At 47.9% G+C, this 19,652-nt stretch overlaps 2 protein-coding genes across 12 annotated transcripts in view; one reads left to right on the top strand and one right to left on the bottom strand.

Moving 5' to 3' along the window:
• MEF2A (myocyte enhancer factor 2A) overlaps positions 1-7,041 on the top strand; it is an 89,537-nt gene extending 82,496 nt beyond the window's left edge. For all 7 annotated transcript variants that reach the window (XM_086757323.1, XM_086757317.1, XM_086757320.1 and 4 more), the window contains 2 exons: positions 2,316-2,442; positions 2,952-7,041. In XM_086757323.1, the coding sequence (XP_086613449.1) occupies positions 2,316-2,442; positions 2,952-3,303 (479 nt within the window). In that variant the 3' untranslated portion in view covers positions 3,304-7,041. The remainder of the gene's footprint in view (positions 1-2,315; positions 2,443-2,951) is intronic.
• A 911-nt stretch (positions 7,042-7,952) lies between these two features.
• LYSMD4 (LysM domain containing 4) lies at positions 7,953-19,423 on the bottom strand. Of its 5 annotated transcripts, none has more exons than XM_086757325.1 (6): positions 19,347-19,423; positions 18,770-18,931; positions 14,109-14,396; positions 8,887-10,226; positions 8,191-8,666; positions 7,953-8,125 (listed from the first exon to the last, which is right to left on the bottom strand). In XM_086757325.1, the coding sequence occupies exons 2-4, from the start codon at positions 18,929-18,931 to the stop codon at positions 9,675-9,677; spliced, it is 1,002 nt and encodes a 333-aa protein (XP_086613451.1). In that variant the 5' UTR covers positions 19,347-19,423; the 3' UTR covers positions 7,953-8,125; positions 8,191-8,666; positions 8,887-9,674. The 5 variants fall into 5 exon arrangements, with proteins under 5 accessions (XP_086613451.1, XP_086613450.1, XP_086613452.1 ...); XM_086757324.1 differs by having other exon boundaries at positions 19,343-19,380; XM_086757326.1 differs by lacking the exon at positions 19,347-19,423 and adding an exon at positions 19,249-19,334.
• Positions 19,424-19,652: the final 229 nt, after the last annotated feature.

Here is a 19,652-nt window from a genome sequence, read left to right as displayed (position 1 = left end):
ACCAGGAACTGAGTTACTTGTTCTAAAACAATCCAGGCATTTTTAAAACATATTCAGAAACCCCAGAGATGAGTAAAATAGTAACTTTCACTTGACAGAGCATACCTAGCCATAAATTATGTTAGTAACTTTAGATCAGTTATTTTGCAACGGCACAAACTTGAAAGGTACCCTGGTTTTAGGTCACAGCAGTAGTGGTTTCCGTCACATACAAGACGCTCTCCTGTCTGAACGACTTTGCCATCTTGCATCAAGCCACTCATGTATAGAAATTGATCTCCTGCTTTTACTGCTAGCAGTTATATGATTATTTAGGGAAATAATGCAGTTAATTGTGTAGTGGCGTATGTGTTCTTTGGAAAAGTATCTCCTCAGACCTGTGTTATCAGACACGTTCTGTCTGAAGTACCAGAGGTTAATTGTCCATTATCATAAAAGCTGTAATTTCAAAGAAAAAATACATGGAAACTTAATTCCTGTGAACATTTTCTTCAGGTCTGCTGTTACCGACGTCCCCCTGGCACAGAATAGCACATCCCTCTGCAGTGTTTACATTTACTGCACTTGCACATGGCTGCTTTGAACACTGAGCGTGTGTCTGAGTCATTGGACTTTTTTGGAGTCTGGCAAAAGGGCTTTGGATGATCAGCTTGGGCAAAATCTTTCTGAATCTATGTAGAAATACTTGTCAGAGTGTTTCAAAGTTCCAACAAAATTTCAACTGAGAAACAAAAAGAAAAAGGCAGCTTTAAGTAGCTTCACCTGCTGGGGTGCAGCTGGGCTTCCCAGGGTCTTTGGGAAGATTCTTGCAGTGATGGACACACACCTCCGGAAAGGACAATACCCTGCGCGCCAGGCTTTCCTTCCTTTGGGGGCTGTAGAAGGGAAACCTAGACGTTATCCACAGCAAACAAGCTGGTGGATGGGAATGGTGAGGTTGTTCAAGAAAGCTTATATCAAGAGAGATCAATCATAATGTTGCTGTCATTTTAGGACAATAAAAAAACCCCACAAAACCCAAAACCACTGAAAAACAAACCAAAGCAAAACACAAACCCTACTTAATCAGACTTTTTGGTTCATCTGCTGGCAGTATGAAATAAGTTTGGCTGGTAGCATTTTGTCACATTCTCAAGAGACTAGAAATTATTTTAAGGGAGCTATATTACAGAGTAATTAAAAGCAGAGAAGTGTTTGCGGCTTTGTTTTAAAACCTGAAAGAAAAGCATGGGTGATAATGATCAAGTGAAAATAACTTCCCATGTGCGAATGAAGTGAGAACTATGGAAGCATTGCAGCCTAGGCAAAACTAACAGCCAGTCACCGACTGTTGATGAGGAGTATGTTGTATTTTTTTATCCATTTCGGTTGCTTTTCTAAATAATGACAATTTTTGGTTGTAAATAGGTTTCTTTTGTTTATTTGATACAGAGGTGACACTTTAGTCAGACATAAAGTAACAAGTGAAGCTGCTGTGGGGAGAGGGAGTGTGTGCTGCGTGACCGTAGGGCTGTGCCAGTGAAGGGGACAGGGGTGTCACTCGGCCCTGTTGCAGTGCCTTTGGTCAGAGCGCCCCTTGGGTCCCTGCCCCAGCCCCTGCCTGGGCTGCACCCGCCCCAGGCCCTGCTGTGCAGGGTTCCTTCGCCTGCGGCGGCAGCCGGCGCTGTTCCACCGGTGGGTTTGGGTGCGGGCCGTAGGACTGTGAACTGCGTTGTACCATGGGCCAGCCAAATCGCACGGGCCTCTTGTCTGACTGACCGCTGTCTCCCAGCTGGGAACTGAACCAGAACTGGCGTTTGTTTAGTAGGTTCAGTGCAAGAAACGCCATTCCTTTCTCATTACTTGTATGAATTCTTCCCTTTTTGTTTCATTATGACATTTCCATGCAGGCTAAAATCTTAAAAAAACGCAAATACTTGTCTTACTGTAAGATGCACATATATATGTGTTAAAAAAATGCTTAAGTACACTGTACTTGTGGGTTTAGAAGAGGCCACATGAGACAGCAGCATATAGGAATTGAAAGCCGAATGCAGAGGAAAAAAAGTCATTTGGAGGCTTATGTTCGGTTAAGCTCCTTGTGAAGTAAGGAGGACTGCTCCCAGGCTTCACAGTTTTCACATTTGAACTCCTTTGGGTCACTTGCCTTTATTTGTTTTGGGCAGAAAGCCTTGATATTTGTGTGTGTGCGCGCAAGTGTATCACATGTATATGAAAAGGTCCCTTCCAACCCCAACCATTCTATGATTCTATATGTATGTATATATAAAAAATAAATATATAAACTACTTTCTTGTTTGTTTTTCCCCTCCTAGATTACTCCTTGAGTAGTGCAGACCTGTCTGCCCTGCAGGGATTTAACTCCCCAGGAATGCTGTCCCTAGGGCAGGTGTCTGCCTGGCAGCAGCACCATCTCGGTCCGGCCGCCCTCAGCTCTCTCGTGTAAGTACGTCCGGTAACGCGACAGCGCCGCACCCAGTTGAGAGCTTCTGCCGCTTCAAGCTGATTCACCTGCACGGGGGGGTATTTAGCATGAGACCATTTTAATTTATTGTCTGCTGGTGGTGGTGCATTGCCTTTCAGGTTTGCTCCTGGGCTGCAAAAGCCTTCGTGTTTCATGTCTTTTGTCCTTTCTGTCAGTTCAGTGCTCAAGCGACAAGCTGTGTCCCTGCAGGCCCAGCTTCCTACAAAGGAGACACCAACGTGATTAACTTAAATGTTTGGAAATAGGAACTATTTCAGTTTGGTTTAACTTCTATAGATGCCTTCAGACCTTTAATTAATGCTTTTTCCAACTTTGTTTCCTCACTTCAGTAAGTTGCATGTATTTACATACTTGTTTTGGGGTGTTGACCCGCAAGACCACACCATCACACAGACACATAAATTGTCACTTTCTTTTCCTTTTTTCATGTTTTCTTATTTCTCCCTTTTGGTTTTCTTTTTCCCAGTACTGGCAGCCAGCTATCTCAGGGTTCAAATTTATCCATTAACACCAACCAAAACATCAACATAAAATCTGAACCAATTTCACCTCCCCGGGACCGTGTAACTCCCTCCGGGTTCCCGCAGCAGCAGCCGCAGCCGCAGCCACCGCAGCAGCAGCAGCAGCAGTCGCGGCAGGAGATGGGTCGCTCTCCTGTTGACAGTCTCAGCAGCTCCAGCAGCTCCTACGACGGCAGCGATCGGGAAGACCCGAGAAGTGATTTCCATTCACCTGTCGTGCTGGGCAGGCCGCCCAATTCCGAAGATAGAGAGAGTCCATCGGTAAAACGAATGAGGATGGACACATGGGTGACATAAACTTGCAGTGTTGCCTCTTCAGTTTTGTGTTCTCAAAATGAACTGTCCTGACATATCTAAATTTATAAATAAGGACATGAAATAAGTATATTTATATGTATATACATACATGCATATATATATCTTCACGTGCATATATATGTGCTAGTGTGTGTAGCATACACAAAATCATCAGGCACTTACGACAAACTCCTTGTATAGCTGCAGATGTCCCATGGTAAAACGTAACGGAACAATCCTGTAGGTATTGATCTAGTCTGGCACTTACCTGGACTTGGTGTTTTAATAATATAACCTGGTTTGCAAAGAGTCATTGTACCCGCATTATAATCCTACCACACTAGATTGCAGAAACCAAGAGGGCTCGCCTGTAGTAACGTCCCTGTGTGTTTTATTCAAGCTGTATGGTTACTTGTAGTTAAGAAATAATGCTTTGTAGCAGCAGAGCAGTAGAAAAGCAGGAAGAAGAAAGCAATACTGTACATAAAATGACCTTTATATTACCCAACCTGGCATGGGTCTCTATTGCAGAGGGTGCATGGAGAAGGGCTGATGCTATAAGAAATAAAAAACAAAAACCCTGTTTTGCACGTGCAAAAAAAAAATAGTGTATTGGGTCAAAGAAGTGATTTTTTTAACGAGTGAGAGAGAGAGACATAGAGAACTCGCATGAAATATTCAGAAAATATTAGCCTAGAAAATAGAACATTAACAAAATAAAATTAATATATTAAGTTATAATTGGAATATGTTTGACAAATTTGTTTTTACGTTCATACCTTTGAAAAATATAGAAACGGATTTTAGCTCATGTATATTTTATATTAAAGAAAACAATACCCTAATGAATTGAAGACTATATATAAAGTTATATACAGTACTTTTGAACACATTCTGCTATGAATTATTTATATAAGCCAAAGCTGTATGTTGTAGCTTTTTTGTAGAGTATAGTTTTATCTTATTTTGACTTTCTAGTTTTTGCTTTCAAAGATGAAAAGGAAAAACTTGCAGGCGGAACCTTGGGGGAAAAATAAGCCATGAACACTTATATGTAAATTTAAATTTGAGCCAAACTCTTTGTGTATATAGCATCCTAAATATATTATCACCTTTGGTGTAAGTACCTATGTATTGTACGTTCACCAGATTAAAAAGTATATTTTTGTGGATTGACGCCAACTTGAAAAAAGGCGAGGTCCTTATTAAGTAGAGTATTCACTGTTTAATATTTACTATTTTGTTAAATATACTGTACTTTCTTTGGATTTTAATTATTATTAATATTATTATCCAGATTTTTCAGAGGGTGTATAAAGGGGTTGTCCCCCTCACTGGTGGTGAATGTGTGCCGTTAAATTGTAATCTCTGTGCTGTATGGTTAAGCTTCATTATACATTTTATATATATGTATATAAATAGCAAAGTGGCAAAAAAAAAAAATCCGGTGTTAAGTTCATCCTGCATAAATATAAAAATCTGTTACAACACATTTTAAGGCATCATTTTAAAGCTGCCTCTTCTGAGGAGGAAAAAAAAAAATCAGTGGAAAAACTTGACCTAATTTCTCATGATAGGGAAATAACACATATCAGATGAGCACAAAAGGTTTCTTGAGTTGGTAAGTGGTTTGGGATAATGCCTCAGCCTCGGAGATAAATTTGCTGTTCCCCTTTGCTCCTTCCATGAAATAGCGAGGAACCCGAGGCCCGTTGTGTCCTAGGAGCAGCTTTTGTGCTGTGCTTGCATGCGGTAGCGTGACCTTACTTGCGCAGTCTGGCTGTCATCACAGGAACGACCAGGGCTGCAGGGGCGGTGTCCTCTCTCCTGGCACCTGGGCCCTGCTCCAACCGTCTGCTGGAGGGGGGAAAGCTGGGTTTGAGCAGCAGAAAGCCTCAGGAGCCAAAAACTCTTGTTTACTGGCTCATACTGGCCTGGTTTGGTAGTGCTGGTTTTGCACTGGGGAGTGTTCTTGCCTTGTTGAAATCTGGTCTTTTTAGGTCCTTGCTGTGCATCTCCTCTCCCTGCGCCTCTGAGGTGGCCCTCTCTGGGGAACCCAGCCCCGCAGAGACAGAAACGTCCCACTGCTGGTAGTTCTTGTTCTGGGGGAGAAACTACAGCGCTCTTCTGTTACCCAGACTCCTTCAGAGTTATCCCTGATACTTGCTAGATTTTTATTTGGGCTTTTTTTTTTTTCTTTACAGTATCAAGTGATTTTTTAAAAAACGTAATGAAGTGTGAGAAATGGAAACCCAGCGGGGCCAGCCCTCCCCTCGGCTGCCTGCTGTAACGTGTGACTGGACAGTCCCTATGTACAGCTTCCAAACCCCATCTCTTGTTGTCGTGGTAACTCTGAACCAGCTTTTGGTTCCTGTCAGCCACTTACCTTTGGAAATTGTTCCCCACTTGTTGTAGTTGGGTGTCGGTTTGCAGAAGAGTAACGGTAATTCTAATGGCAACTCTATTTCCAAAGTGACTGAATTCACTTACCACTGCAGAGAACCTTTCAATGCTCTGAGCAGTTATGTGATTTTTTTCATTATTTATGCACATATATGAACTTTGCTGTACATCCGAGTGGGAGTTCTGCATTCACATTTACTGTCTATTTTCTTGTGTGCCTTATAAGATGGCTTTGCTGACTGTATCTCAATAGTCTTTATTTCTATGCAGGTTTTTAACAGTACTATTACTGTTCTTAAAGAAAAAAAAGCTACACAAGGGTTAGAGTTTGTATTGAGATTGCGCCAATGAAGTTAAAAAAAAAAAACAATTGTAAGAACTGCTACTGGGACTGTTCACGAGTTGCCCCCAACCCTTCACCAGGCTCAGAAGAACAACTCTTTCCACAGAGCTCCCGTGGCAGGGAGCAGCTCATGCCATTGGAGAAATGGGAATCCTGATTTTTAGTAACAAGTAACTAACTCTGGAACATACTTTTTTAGGAATTGTAAAAATGTTTTATAAAAAAAAAAAAGACATAGCACAGATATTTCAACAGGTAAAAAAGACTTTTTTTAATTAACTATACTGAGTGAAGTTGCAAGTGGATCCAATCCTAGTCTGAACCCCTTCAAGGCTGAATGATTTAAGATTTTTATCTGCTATTGTGACAAATCACCTCTCCATCTTCGAGCTCTCACTATAGTGTTTAAAAATACATGGTATCAGGGATTCGTCAGAGAAAAATGCTGTAGCCTTTCCTTTCACTTAAAGGACACTAACGCATCAGAAACTTGCGAATTACTGCGCGCACAAGAAATACATAGTAAATAAGGAACAAAATAACTCCTAACAATTGATCATGGGAAGAAGTTAAATTAGAATGTGAAAGAAAGACTTAACAAATGTAAACATTTAAATCTTAGTAGAAACTTTCTTCACTTTGCTGTGCAAGAGAACACTGCTTTGCTATATTTAAAATGGCTTTTTTAAAAGAGATTTATGTATTTGGTAAATGTTTGTAGTCAACAGTTCACAAAGAAGCTGTTCACAGTTTAATGATGATAAGCCGTTTGGCGGCACAAGCTGGACTTTGTTGCCATCCTTGAGACGAATCTTTTAAGAAAAAAATAAGTTAATCTCAATTTTTTTTCCCTGAATGTGTTGTTTTTTCTTCAATATACAATAAATATTCTAGTGAACTTTTTATCAAATGGTTAAGAAAATGCTAGAGGTTGTTGTAAAATATTTGTATCCTGCATTCACTAAAGTAAAGATACTGGCTTTTACTGTGTACTCCGGCCTCTCTCGTGTTTGCAGAGCGTGTGTCTGTGCAGCGCACCTTTGCCCCTCCAGCTCGCAGAGATACTCTTTGGGGTTGCTCCTAAAGTACTGGTTTAAACTACAGCAGCAATGATTCAGCACTGTGCCATTTTCGGGGGGCTACATACACTTGTTACTACATTTAAATTAAGAACTGATGCTCTTGTCAGACCCTTATTCCAGAACGCGTACAGAAAGCCCTGGGTTTTCTGCTGTAAGTGCCAGGCAGCGTGTGGGGAAGCTGGGGTGGTGGCTGTGGGCTGAGCTGCCCCAGCCATGACTGCTGTGTTCCCAAAGTTCTGTGTTTCGGAACCAGCACCAACGAACTGGCACCACCCCGCATGCTCACTGCAGGGGGTCAGGGCACTGTGGGAAGGGAAACCCCGGCAGAGGAAGGGGTTCTGACCGACCTGGTGGAGCGGGGCTGGGTGACAGCATCGTCCAGCTGTGGTGACAACAAAACAGCACAAGCCAGCGGGGGGGGGGGGGTGGTGCCCCTTGTGCTTTTATTTCATTTTGCTTTATTTAAAAAATTAGTAATCACCCCAGTAGAACAAAGACACATAGATACATTTCCTTCACAGAAGAAAAATACAAGGGTGGTTTTGTGTTTGGTGTGTTTTTTTTTTTAGTATAAGATAGTTTAGAGTCCTCATTTACAAAATCAGGTGTCCTCAGACGCTCCTGAGCACATTTTTTTGCTGGCTGCAGGAAACACAGGTTATGGTTATCGCACAGCTCTGCTCGCTTAGCGTGCTGTTCCTCGCCTCAGTCCTGTGTCGCTCCCCCAATGCAGATGCTATCAGATACACTGCATCTGTACCACTGTGCTCACCCAGCCTCGCCGTTGCTCACAGAGCTCTAAGGACCACCACAGACCCCCACCCATCGCAGCACTGGTGCGGCCCTGCAACAGCCGCTGCCCTTCCTGGCCCCGCAGCCACCTCATGGCCGCAGTGCCCGCTGGGGAAGGGCTGACCGCTGCTGCGGGAAGGATCCTGCGCCTCTTCCTGTGGGCAGCCGGGCAAGGAGGGGAGGTCAAAGAGCAGCGTTATTCCTGGCCCACCAGCTCTGCCCTCCCGCCAGCTCAGCAGCAGGAGATGAGCCAAGCCCCCCACGCACGTGGCCAGGAAAGGGCTGGGACCCTCCCTCAAACACCGTGTGCCCATTTCAGCTGGCTGCTACTCCCATCCTACATTGCCACAGTCCCGGCCAGCTTTCATACAACTGTCCTGCAAAAACTTCTTCGTGTTTTGTTCTAGGAGAGCATTTACCTCTGCTCCCAGGCCCTGAAGTTGCTGGATTGACTTTTTAAGGCAAATACTCTGCACCAAACTCCCCACAGCCTCATTTTCTGCACACCTCTAGCACTCAGTGTTTACAGAATCAAACAACACAGACCTCAGGCTTACCGACATTTCGGGCCAGCCCCCAAAGCTTCAGCTGTCTTTCCTACGCACTCAGAAACTTCTTGCTGCTAACATCAGCTGTTCACATGACATTTACTATGCAGCAGCTTCACTCTCCCCAGTTTATACAGGATTTACACATCTTCCTGTGGCTCTCTAACCCAGGGCTTCGTTCCTGGACCTTGGACACTACAAACAAGGAAAGTCAAAGCCATGACTGAAATTAGCTGTTTGAGATGTACCATTGTGGTTTGGTGGGTTTTTTTTTTTTATTTGTTTGTTTGGGTTTTTTTTGTTGTTTTTTTGGTTTTTTTTTTTTTTTTTTTTTAAAGAAAGAGTAACACTGGCTAGATCTCTCCCCAGCAACCAAGCCCCTGAGCAGCACATACTCTGTACCGCAGCCTCACACTCCTCCCTTTGGCCATCTGCTGTCACCCTGCCGCATCCGCTCTGGCCAAGCAGCGCCCTGGTGCCAGCACAGCTTCTGCAATGAGCGGAGCCTGCAGAGACACTGGCTTTCAAAGCGAAGTCTCTGAAGACTTTAATCGAGAAGAGACCTGGGCTCACCCTTCCCGGGGTGGGCTTGAAGTACCCTGATAAACACACCTTAAACAACTGCTCAGAAGGATGAAACGGGGAGGTGGTGTCCACAGCCTTGTGCCATGGCACCCCTAGCCTCCCATCCCCGCAGTCACCCTTTTAGGGTCAAGCCTGCCACCTCCCCCATGGTCTGCAAGAGATAAAACAACTGACAGTTCAGAGAAAAAGTAGAGTCCCTGCTTCTACTCTAAGCAAAAAGAGTTTTCTTAAAACTGCAAACCCCCCCCACCTTTCCAACCACATTAATACTGCACTCTTCATCTCAGCAGCAAAGGATTCACTTCTTAGACAAGGCATTAAGAAATACCTGAAGCACCCAAGATGAGTAAATTGCTACAAAATACTTTCCCTCATCAGAGTTCGTGGATGTTAAGTCAGCCCCCTGATGATTTTATAAGCAACAAAGCATCCTTATTCTTCCAGAAGAATCACATCACCATGCTTTCTGTCAAGTTCAGGATTACAACATCATCAGCTACTTACTTAAAAAAATAAAAATAACCTGCATTGTAATCCCCTGAATGCACTCAAGTCAGAGTCACTGGCGTAGGGGCTTCAGTGCCGGGAGGAGAGGCTGCCTTTGGCTCCATCTCCCCGTTAGGATTTTTTTTGTACAACTGAGTTTTGTGGTAATTTCCCTTCCACTCCATGTGTTGAAAGATTTGAGGTTAGTGTTGCGTTGGAGGTATGGGCCACCAGGCCTTGTGTTTTAAAATAGATGATATAAAACACTGGCAGGACAATTCCTATCAGGAGCATAATAAAAACTGCGTTCCACCACTGGATTCCACAGTCTGCACCGTTACTGGTCTTCTGCTTCCCTGACTCGGGCAGCGGCCTCTCCCGTGCTTCCATGCAATACTCTGCGTTTAGCCAGACCTCCGCCTGCACCGCGTCCTGAATGCTCTTGTCAATCCCCTTGAAGTACTCGCTGAGGTGCCTGCCGTCAGCAGAGCCGCTCGCTCCATCCTCAGGCTCCGGTAAGTCCACGAGCGTCAGGCCAGTCTGAGGGGGCGCAGCCGGGAGCGGCCTTAGGTCTCTGCCATCCTCCGTTAACAGCCCGTGGGTCTTCACGGGGATCTTGATGGACTTCAGCGCGTACAAGTCCTGCTCCCGGATGAAGTTGTTGACGCGTTTGATATCCGCAACCTACAGAATCCAAAAGGCAGCAGTGTTAGCGTAGGACAACCCAGCAGCTACAGAACTAGTGTGCAAGCAGCAGCCAGAAAATAAAAGCAAGCCTTGGCTGCAAAGTGGCTTAGTGTTTTGCAGAGATTTCCCAGACGTTCCAGGATGCTCCAGGTCCTGCAGGATTGATGGTCCCCTGTTAAACCAGTCTACAACCTCCTCTAGCGCTGTCGTCTCTCTCCTATGCTGTATTTTGCTCAATACTCTTTCCTTCCTCTTTGCTTTCTTTATCCTTCTCTTGCTTAATGTCTAATCCAAGTTAAGGCAAGAAGAGTCTTTATAACAGATCCTTTAAAAAAAAGTTTTCATACATTAAACAATGCATGAATGTTTAAGGTAAGAGGACAACGCCAGTGCGAGCAGCCACAACCCTCCCCCTGCTTGGAAAGCGATTTCAGAGGAACCGAGCTCTGTCTCTGGAGCACACCGCAGTTCCGAAAGCACAATCACAGCCTGGCACAGAGCAGGCGAGCCTCTCGCCCGCACAGACACGAGCGCCCTTCGCTCGCGTTCGCAAGCGCCACCGCTCTCCTGCACGGCGGCAGCTCCATTCCACTCATTTCTCCACCGCCGGTAAACGCTCCCGCTGAAGGTACGCTCACGGCATCTGTGATCGCTGTTGGTGGTTCGTGCGTAGGGCCTCCATCTGCGACCGGTGCTCCCACCCAGCTCGGTGATTCGAACAGCAAGAAAGAACAAACCATACATACAGCCTAAGTCAGAAGGACAGCCGGTAGCAAAGAACAGACAAAGGCAAGGCATTGTTTCTTTATTTAATACTAGATAAAGAGAAGACACCTCAACACAGTGTGCACTCACAACCACCTAGCAAGTGAGTACCTGAACTTCTCAGCTGCCCTACACCCTCTGTCAAAGAAAAGGAACAGGGCTGTCAGCATGCGCGAAGGAAGAACCTCGAGGGAAAGGCTGGAGGATGCAAAACAAGGAGAACAGCAGGACCCCAAACCAAACAGAACACGAACAAGTTCATCACCTCTGACATATCATACAGAAGAGACACACTACAAGGACTGCACTTCCAGAGAAAGTTGGATTTGTTCTTTCAGAACTCTCAGAAATTACTGTATTCAAAAGCTTGAGGCTACCGATGAACCTGGGGAACTGAAAAGAAGAAAGCACTTTACTTCCTAAGCAAACACGTAAGTGCCAGGAGCACCAAAATCACTGACAGTTCAGTGCAAAGACCTCCTTTTAAAAGCCAAGACACAGAGACGCCAGAAGGGAGCCTGAACATCTCCTTCCCCCTTGCAACAAACGCTCAGGGCCACTCGCAGGCTGCGTCCCAGCCCCCAGCAGCACGGAGGAGCCAAGGGGGAGGCAGTTGGTCCTCCCGTCCCTGCACGGGCTGCCAGGGAGCCACCCACATCAAGCTTATCTACTGCACAACCCCTGAAAAGTGGCACGTCTGCGACGTCACAGCCAGAAAGCACGACTCTGTTGACGGGTCGAGATGAGATGAACGCCTGAATCTCACGTTTGCTCTGCAAAACCTGAGATCTGAAAATGGGACGTTTAATCTAGATCCCAATCTGGTGCCCTTGAGGCAAAAGGAATCCTCAGCTGCCGGTTCAGACTCCTCAGAGCTTGCCCCAGCGTAACACCAGGACTTAAACCCTGCAAAATTATTTAGTTATGAAATAACAATTGCACTCAAAGCCTCCTCTGGGATGGTGCTTCGGTCTTTGGTTTTGGTCCAATGAAAGCAAATTACTGGGACAGTAAATATCCCCTGCAGTGCCTGCAATCAAACACTGCAATGTTGTGCTAAGGCTCTAGAAACAGAAAGTGGAGCAGCACTCACACAGAAACAACAAACAAAGCTGATGGGAAGAATGCAAGAGCACTCGGCCGCGCAAGCCATTTAGGCTCATTTTCTGTACTCATTTTTTGGCTGCAGCGAGCTCCTCTTGTCCCAGCTAAGAACAATGCCAAAAGCAGGCCAGGACTATAAATGGTCAAGAGTAAAAATGAGAATTTTAAAGTGCTTTGCATCTCTGCCAAGTTATCTGCAGCACACACAAAGCTATTTGCTGCACTGTCTTAACAGCCCTCTCCACAAGCAGGCCCTGATGACGCCGAAACCAATGACACGTTCTCACTGATTTCAAGGAGAAGCTCATCCTGGATTCTTTAAACACAGTCGCACGTATTTGTGGCTACAAAGCTTCCTCACCGATGTCCTGGTGATCCTTCAGGAGCTGCTCAATTGTGTAAGCGAAACAAAATACATCAACATTGGTCAGCACCAGTCTGTTTACAGACAAATACACAGATGCCCAGTCATGAGGATTTCTGCACCTCTCCACTTTAACTGGAGCAAGTCAGAAGTGTCCTCGCTGGAAGGCACGGAGGCAGCAGGACAGGTTTTTCCCTGTGGGAGGAGAACATTGACTACCTGGTCCCTCCCCACCTGCTCGCCTTCCCCCCAAGACAAGCCCAGCAGGCTCCTGCAGGGCAGCAGAGCAGATCGGCCCGGACCTGTTGGGGCTGACGGCTCCGGGCGCGGAGCAGCAGACGGACAGTCACGGCCGGGACAGGACCGAGCCCTCCCGAGCTCCAGTACAGGGCACAGCCGGCTGCTTCTTGCCACAAACCAAGAGTTGTTCAGAATCTTCCTCCGTGGAGTTCACTGAATCGCTGTGATTCGGCACAAGCGGCAATCAAGACCTATTCAAGTCCAACCAGATTTGCTTCTGATGCATCAGGCTCGTCAGCAGAGCCTAGAAGGCTTGCTTCGCTGTTTTGTTTTTGTTTCCAAGGGAATAGGAGGAGAGGAATTGTCGCAATTCCTCTAAGCCCTCTTGCTTCAGCTGCACCACGCAGCTGCGTTGTTAAGCAAGACAGACTGCAGTGCGCCGCAGCAGCTGAGCCAGTAGCGTGTCATCATCCCCAGCCAGGTCACTGCCCAGCTGTTTGCACCACAGAACTTTTTAATCCCAGTCTAGCTTGCAGATAAAGGAGGCTCACAAAGTACAGCTTTAACTGCTCAACGACAGAGTACTTCAACGTTCAGAGCAGGTAATTTAACTTTCCAGCAGTTTCTCTATAAAACTCTCTGCTTTGGAACAAAGAGAACGTATTTTGTTGCATGTTCCAACTCCAGAGAAGGTTCACACACGCACTCCCTTCTGCCTGCAGCCGGCGGAACCACACACGCTTCTGGGTACGACAGCAACCAGAACCCGCACGGGCAGACGGCACCCGCACGCCGTGACCCAGACTTTGGCACCTCTCCTTCTCCAAGTCCACCTCTGTTAGACTTAGGCCTGCCTTGCGATAGGTAAGCTCATACCTTTAAAAAAATAAATGATCCCCCCCTCCAAACCAACTCCATTGGAGTGGCGTTTCTTTCTACTCTTCAGTTTGCTTCAAAAACTGTATGCTCCTTGGGAGCAGGGCTCTCACCCTCATTTCTGCACTCAGCTTCCTACTTTCTGCCTTCACTTAAGTAGCCAAGTACAAATCATGACTGCTACACCGCACTTAGTCAACCACATTAAACAGGAAAGCAGGTCACGCAGGGCGTGGGGTTGACAATAGGCCTAGGCCATGAGCTGAAGAACTCTTTTTTTTTTTTTTTTCTCCCCATGTTGGTTTTTTTTGGTTGGTTGGTTGTTTTTTGTTTCGTTTTTTTTTTTTTTTTTTCTCTCTCCTTTCTCCAGCTCAGTTTTACCCAGATATTGCAGGAAATACACACAGCTAACACTTTTCAGTGTCAAAACTACTAGACAACAGCACACCTTCTTGCAATTCTGGAAACTATGCTACAGGTAAAAATATCTCTTGATTAATTAAACCCAACGAAACAGAGATAGCTCTTACTTTACAACCATACTGCAGGGCTAGCTTGTTAAGATTATCATCCTCTGTAATCTCTCGTTCGAGAAGTACCACATCTCCAACTCTGTCCCGAGAAGCGCTGCATCGCTGCTGCTCCTTGCCCCTCGGTCGCAATTCCGTAACATTGAGTTCCTCCTCCGACGACTCTTCCGAATCGGATCGGCCATTGGGGAACACATACACCTGCCTGCCCGGGTAATTGTGGACGGTGACGGGGGCCTGGAAGGATCTTGTCCGGCTCTCATTCAGCCTCATCTTCCACACCAGCACCTGGAACAAAAACGAGACATTTGGAATTTCCTTAATATCTGTGCTTATTTCTTAGCATGCAAGATTTGGGAAAACAGACAAAAAGCACAGCAGTTGCACACACGCACACACACACACACAAAGCTTTCCTTCTACCCAGATCTTCTCAGGGGCAAATCCAAAAGATGCCACTCTAACAGCAACGACAGAAATACCAGAAACCTTATATACACAAACTTCAACAACAGGCACATCATTTTCAAACCTTTGCTTTTGTCTGCCCGTGGACTGCATTGGTCTACTTTGCCACACATCTTATGTACTACCTTCTGTAATTTCATTTAAAAAGCAGCAGAGTCACTTGAGCCAAGTGTCTTCAATTATGGCAAAAAAATCCATGGAACCACGTCAGAGCTCCTACCAATAGACATTAAAAACTGAAGAAAATCATCCTTTATGCCACCTTTCCAGAAGTCCTTAGTTCTCTATGCTTCAAGAATCCACATTTTCATTCCACAGAAGTGCATTTCTGGGTTAGGTGTTTGTTTGTTTGTTTGTTTTTTTATAAATAAGGCCAGCTCAAGCTATACTTAACTTCAATCTGAATGACAAGGCCATTTTGCTGTCTGAAGACAAGAACCTGCCTGGGCACTGTGTTGTAACTACGGCTGGGTCTGCGGCAAGTTATTAGGAAGCTATTTCCTTTTATTTATTTATTTTTTTCCCCTTCAATCCTCAGCTCCGCAATCTGCGGCCAGGGGCGGGTACAGGTAAAACGCCCCGCTGACCTGACTGTTCTCAGCCTACCCGCAGGGGACTCCCACGGAGACACCCCTCCCGTCTAGCGGGGTCTCCTCAGGCTGCGGGAGGGCGCCCACGGGCCGCGGGCAGGGTCTCGCTGCGGGACCCCTCCGCCTCTGGATCAGCGGGAGGCCGAGGGCGCGGGGCCGCTCTCCGCAGCCAGGGCCAAACCGCTTCCCCAGCGCGGCTGCGGCCGCCCCGAGCCCCGCACCCCGGCTCCCGCCCCGCACCCACACACGTGGCGGGCAGGAGCCGGCCTGTCGCCCCCCCCCCCCCCATCCCGGGGCCGCCGGCGGAGCCTCCACCGGGCAGGGCGAGGCGGCAGCCGGCCCCGAGCCCCCTCTCCCGCTCCCCGGCCGCTCGCCCCAGCCCCCTCGGAGGGCCCCGCCCCGCTCCCCTCAGCGCCGGGCCCGACCCCCGCACGGGGCCCCGGCCCTCAGCGCCGGAGAGACCCGGGCCCCCGGGCCGGGCGCTGCCCCTCTCCCCGCAGCCCCCGCGCGGCCGAGGGCGGCCGAGCCCCGTCCCGAGCGCCCCGCACTGACCCACCTCTCGCCGGCCATCGGGCGCACGCACCAACCTAGCCCCAACTCTCGGCCAGCTCTCCTCCCATTGGCTAGCAGCGCCGGAAGGCGGGACCCTCAGCGCCACTTTGGCCAATAGGCGGTGGAAAGGAGCAGTGCAGCCAGGTTGGTTGAGAGGTCAGGGTTGGAACCTGTCGGCGCAGGGTGGGCCCCACTTAAAGGGCCCGCGCCCCCCGCCCAGGCCGGGCCAGAGCGGTGCCCGAAGCACTCGCATGGCGGGGGAGCAGCGTGCCCCAGTGCAGCCCTGCGGATGGTACCATCGCATGATACACATTATCCTGACCGTACACACAGGTAGAATATCGTTTCAGTTATTACATCGCCAATACAGGCACACACACACACGCACATCTCCCATCTCTACTGAACTTGGCCCAATTTTGGGAACGTCGTGGCGCCGTTGTTAGGCTGGGGTGGTCAGTCTGGGCCTGGGGCTGCCCTCCCTTGCTCATGTGGGTGCTGTCACCACGCTCACACCGATGGATTTAGCTCCGTGCCACATCCCCTGCCAGCCAGCCGAGCCCACGCGCCAAGTTACCTCATGCGTTTCGGCATTCCCGACCAAATCGGCCGTTCCCCTCGCATTCTGTGGCCAGCGCGAGGCACTGCGCCCTGGGTACAGCCACAGCTCCCAATGCCCAGTCCCCCTTCCAGCCGCGCTGCCCCGTGGGCTCACCGCTGGCTTTTGGCCCCAGCCGGGGCGAAGCCGGTGCTGGCAGAGCAGCCGGCCGAGCTGACGAGGTGTATTCTGCACCGGTGTGTTTTCCTCGACCCATCCTGACTTGTGGCTTACGTTTAAAAAACAAGCTCAGGACAAATCTTTAACAAGTTTCACACGCAAAGCTTTTCTGGGGTGGCGGGTGGAGAGAAGAAATATTTCCCCGTAGCTGGCTGCAGGAATTACCCAGGCACCGCTCGCCCCAAAGGCCAGCGTGAAGATCTCCTGAGAGGGACCGCCTCGGGGTCCTGGATGCTCTTTGTCCTAAAGGAGATGGACAAACCTAACCTTTTGCTGACGCCCCGGCCTCTCCTGAACCGTTTCACTTGCAGAATAGCTCCGCTCTGCACTCAGAACAGCTGCTCGCTGCTGGTCCTCCAAGCTCAACGGCTCCCCACCGCGATTTGGGTAAGCCAGGCTTGTTCAAACCAACGCAGAGAGAGGCGGTGGCATGTGAGCAATCAGCAGAGACATCATTTCGGAGCTGGTCCCCGAGGGACTGCTCAGCGGCTTTGTTACGGCAGATGTCACTGCCAGTGGCCTGGGCACGCTGAAGCTCAATCGACGCAAACTGTGGTCAGTACGAAGAATATGGTCATTCTTAACAAGAAATAACTGCCCATTTTGTGGGAGAGCTGATGTTGGCTCCGGGCCAGCTGCACGGCTGATGTAGTCGCTCCCAATAATTGGAATATTTTTGTTGTTAGCAGATAGATTGTGAGAGCTGCAAAGCCCCAAACAGCTGAGGTCTGTGTGGGAGCTGAATGGTTCAGTCATTCAGCCAACACAGGGGTCAAATGTCCCTTGAATTTCAGGAAGAAGTCCTCCTACCCCTGACTTATGTCAATGCAGAGGGCCACAGAACTGAGAAAGTCTGCTCATTTTTGCTTAATCCAAAGTAGCAACGTGTGCATGATGCTGGGCACCAGCCAGGACTCACATCGACGCAAGCTCCTTCCCAGGGAACGTCAGAGTGAATCACTTTGAGATAAAGAATCAAAACCTCAGTGAAGGCCTTGGCTGGGGCTTTCCAAAGAGAGCATAACCTAGAGCGGGGCTCTCCCCTTTTGTCCCTGCGATCACTCTAAGCCCTTGCTCAGACCCATCACTTTGGGTTTGTCCCTCTTTTTTCACTTCCAAACTGTCGGAACTGTCAGACGCGTATTCTTTGTTTCTTTCTTTGCTTCTCTTTAAGCAGCCTTCTAAGCTCTGCAATAAAATCCATTATTTCCATTTCAAAGCACTCAGTGATGGTCTGCTTTCCACCCTTGGGAAACTAATAACTTAATGTGCAACTAGCAGAGAGCAGCTCCCACCTCTCTGGCAGCGGCCCCCTGCCCAGAGATGGGCCGTTTCACACATCCCTGCGCACGTTGCTCATCGGTGCCAACTGATGCTCAGGCTGCAGCTGCTCAGGCCGGCATCTGACGGTTTCCAACTGGCCAAAACTTGTAGGAGTAAAAATTGCAATTCGTAAATCACCAGGGCCATCATTAATTGTGACTTGATCCATGATTAGGGGTTAATAAAAGCAAGACAGAGTGAAATAATTCATCCATTTCCTTCCCTGTATGGGCTATTAACAATAAAAACACGGAATGTACAGAAAATAAAAGATGAAGAAGGGGACACTCACAAGTAGCAAACTACTGTCCTGACGCTACGTACAGCACGAGTTAAAGAAATAACTTCTTGAGCGTCTGCTGCTGAATATCAACCGACTATTCCCGTTTAGTTTAGCATACAGAGAGAGGCTCCTATACAGCACTAGGAGGCAACAGTAATCTGCTGGTATTTCTGACATTGCTGGATTATTAAAAAATTAAAGATGAGTATTCCTTTCTGTCTTTATTTTCTTGTCTCCCATTGGGAGACTGGGAAGGCAGCTGTAGCCATCCACATCCATATTCAGGACACGGCATTACAGAAATTCTGACGCCTCTGTTGCAAATCATAAACGCCGGGCTTTGCTCTGGTTTTGGGCTAACGTAGCACAACCCGTTTCAGTGACATTACCCCTGTGCTAAGGCAGAAGTAGGAGCCAAATACAATAAAATAACACTCTCCTTGGTGTCCGGAGTGACTAAGCTGTGCGGGTACCGTACGTACATCTGATTGAATTATATACACAGCAATAAGCTTAAGAGGTTGATACAGTAGGCACACAACGCATGGAAGAAAACCTCAGTTAAATTAAGTTAATTATAGGCGTATGCTTAATAAAGTTAATTGAGCTATGGGGGTTACTCTGAGCGCATGTTTAGTAGCATCGGGTTCCACCTTGCCTCTCTTACCGGTTTCTGCTGTCGGAAGCGCTTGTTTAGCTCAGCAGGTTCCAAACTCAGCCATGGGCAACTGCGCACATGAGTGCTGCTCCTGTCGCCGCCTGCCCTCGAAGGGTCTTGGGCTGGAACCGAACATCCCCAGGAACAAGCCGATGGTTCAGGTGGCGACATCTGGAAAGAAGAACAAAGCCTGGGCTGTAGGAGCCTGGAGACCTGGCTGACAGCCGGCTTCACACCTTATCTGCAGGAGCGTCCCCGGCTCAGGGGAGACCCAGCTTGGATATGGACTACGCCTTCCTCGCTCAAGTGACAGCCAGCCCGGCAGTTCCCTCCCAGCCCATCCCTCCGAACGGCCGCAGCACGGGGCAGACGCTGGGGCCTGTGGCTCTCCCCTGGCAGGACCCTGCCGTGGCCAATACTAACAAAACCAGAACAGTCATCCTTCTTAATGGGGGTGTGAGGTGCTGGGCAGAAGCTCTCATCTCCACCCTCGCAAGCGCTTTCTCCTGTTTGTAACACAGCAGGTGTTTAAAGACCCAGCTTCATCATTCATCTCCAGCTCAGACATCAAATTACTCCCACCTACGAGGACGACGTTTGCAACTCTCTCACATCAGCCGCCACTCTTAGGAAGGAGGCTTTTATCTCGGGAACCAGAATGCCAATCTGAACAGCACTGCCGTCTCCTGGAGGAGATAACGTGCCTTCGCTCAGAGACCCAGTTCCGCGCTTGCCTTCTATCGCGCAGCACCATTTGGCAGGGGCTGCCTGGTTTGTGTGATAGCAGACACAGAATTACTTCAGAGAAACAGAGACTTAGTCTTTATATAAAAACAAACGGCTAATTAAAAGTGGTTTTAATTTTGCAGTTCATATTTTCTTGGGACTGTGC

This window comes from Chlamydotis macqueenii, chromosome 12, assembly GCF_036417535.1.
Source record: "Chlamydotis macqueenii isolate bChlMac1 chromosome 12, bChlMac1.mat, whole genome shotgun sequence".
Classification (NCBI taxonomy): Eukaryota; Metazoa; Chordata; class Aves; order Otidiformes; family Otididae; genus Chlamydotis; species Chlamydotis macqueenii.
Note: the sequence above shows the minus strand (reverse complement) of the source record. Positions and strands in the feature narration are given on the sequence as shown.

Bases quoted from the DNA above. Each gene is read 5' to 3' on its own strand.
- LYSMD4 (XM_086757325.1), bottom strand. From the start codon at position 18,931: ATGTCGCCACCTGAACCATCGGCTTGTTCCTGGGGATGTTCGGTTCCA. The intron at 14,397-18,769 runs GTAAGAGAGGCA...TTTTTGTTCCAG, and splicing joins GCTTCCGACAGCAGAAACCG to GTGCTGGTGTGGAAGATGAG. The intron at 10,227-14,108 runs GTAAGAGCTATC...TGGATTCTGTAG, and splicing joins CCCTGCAGTATGGTTGTAAA to GTTGCGGATATCAAACGCGT.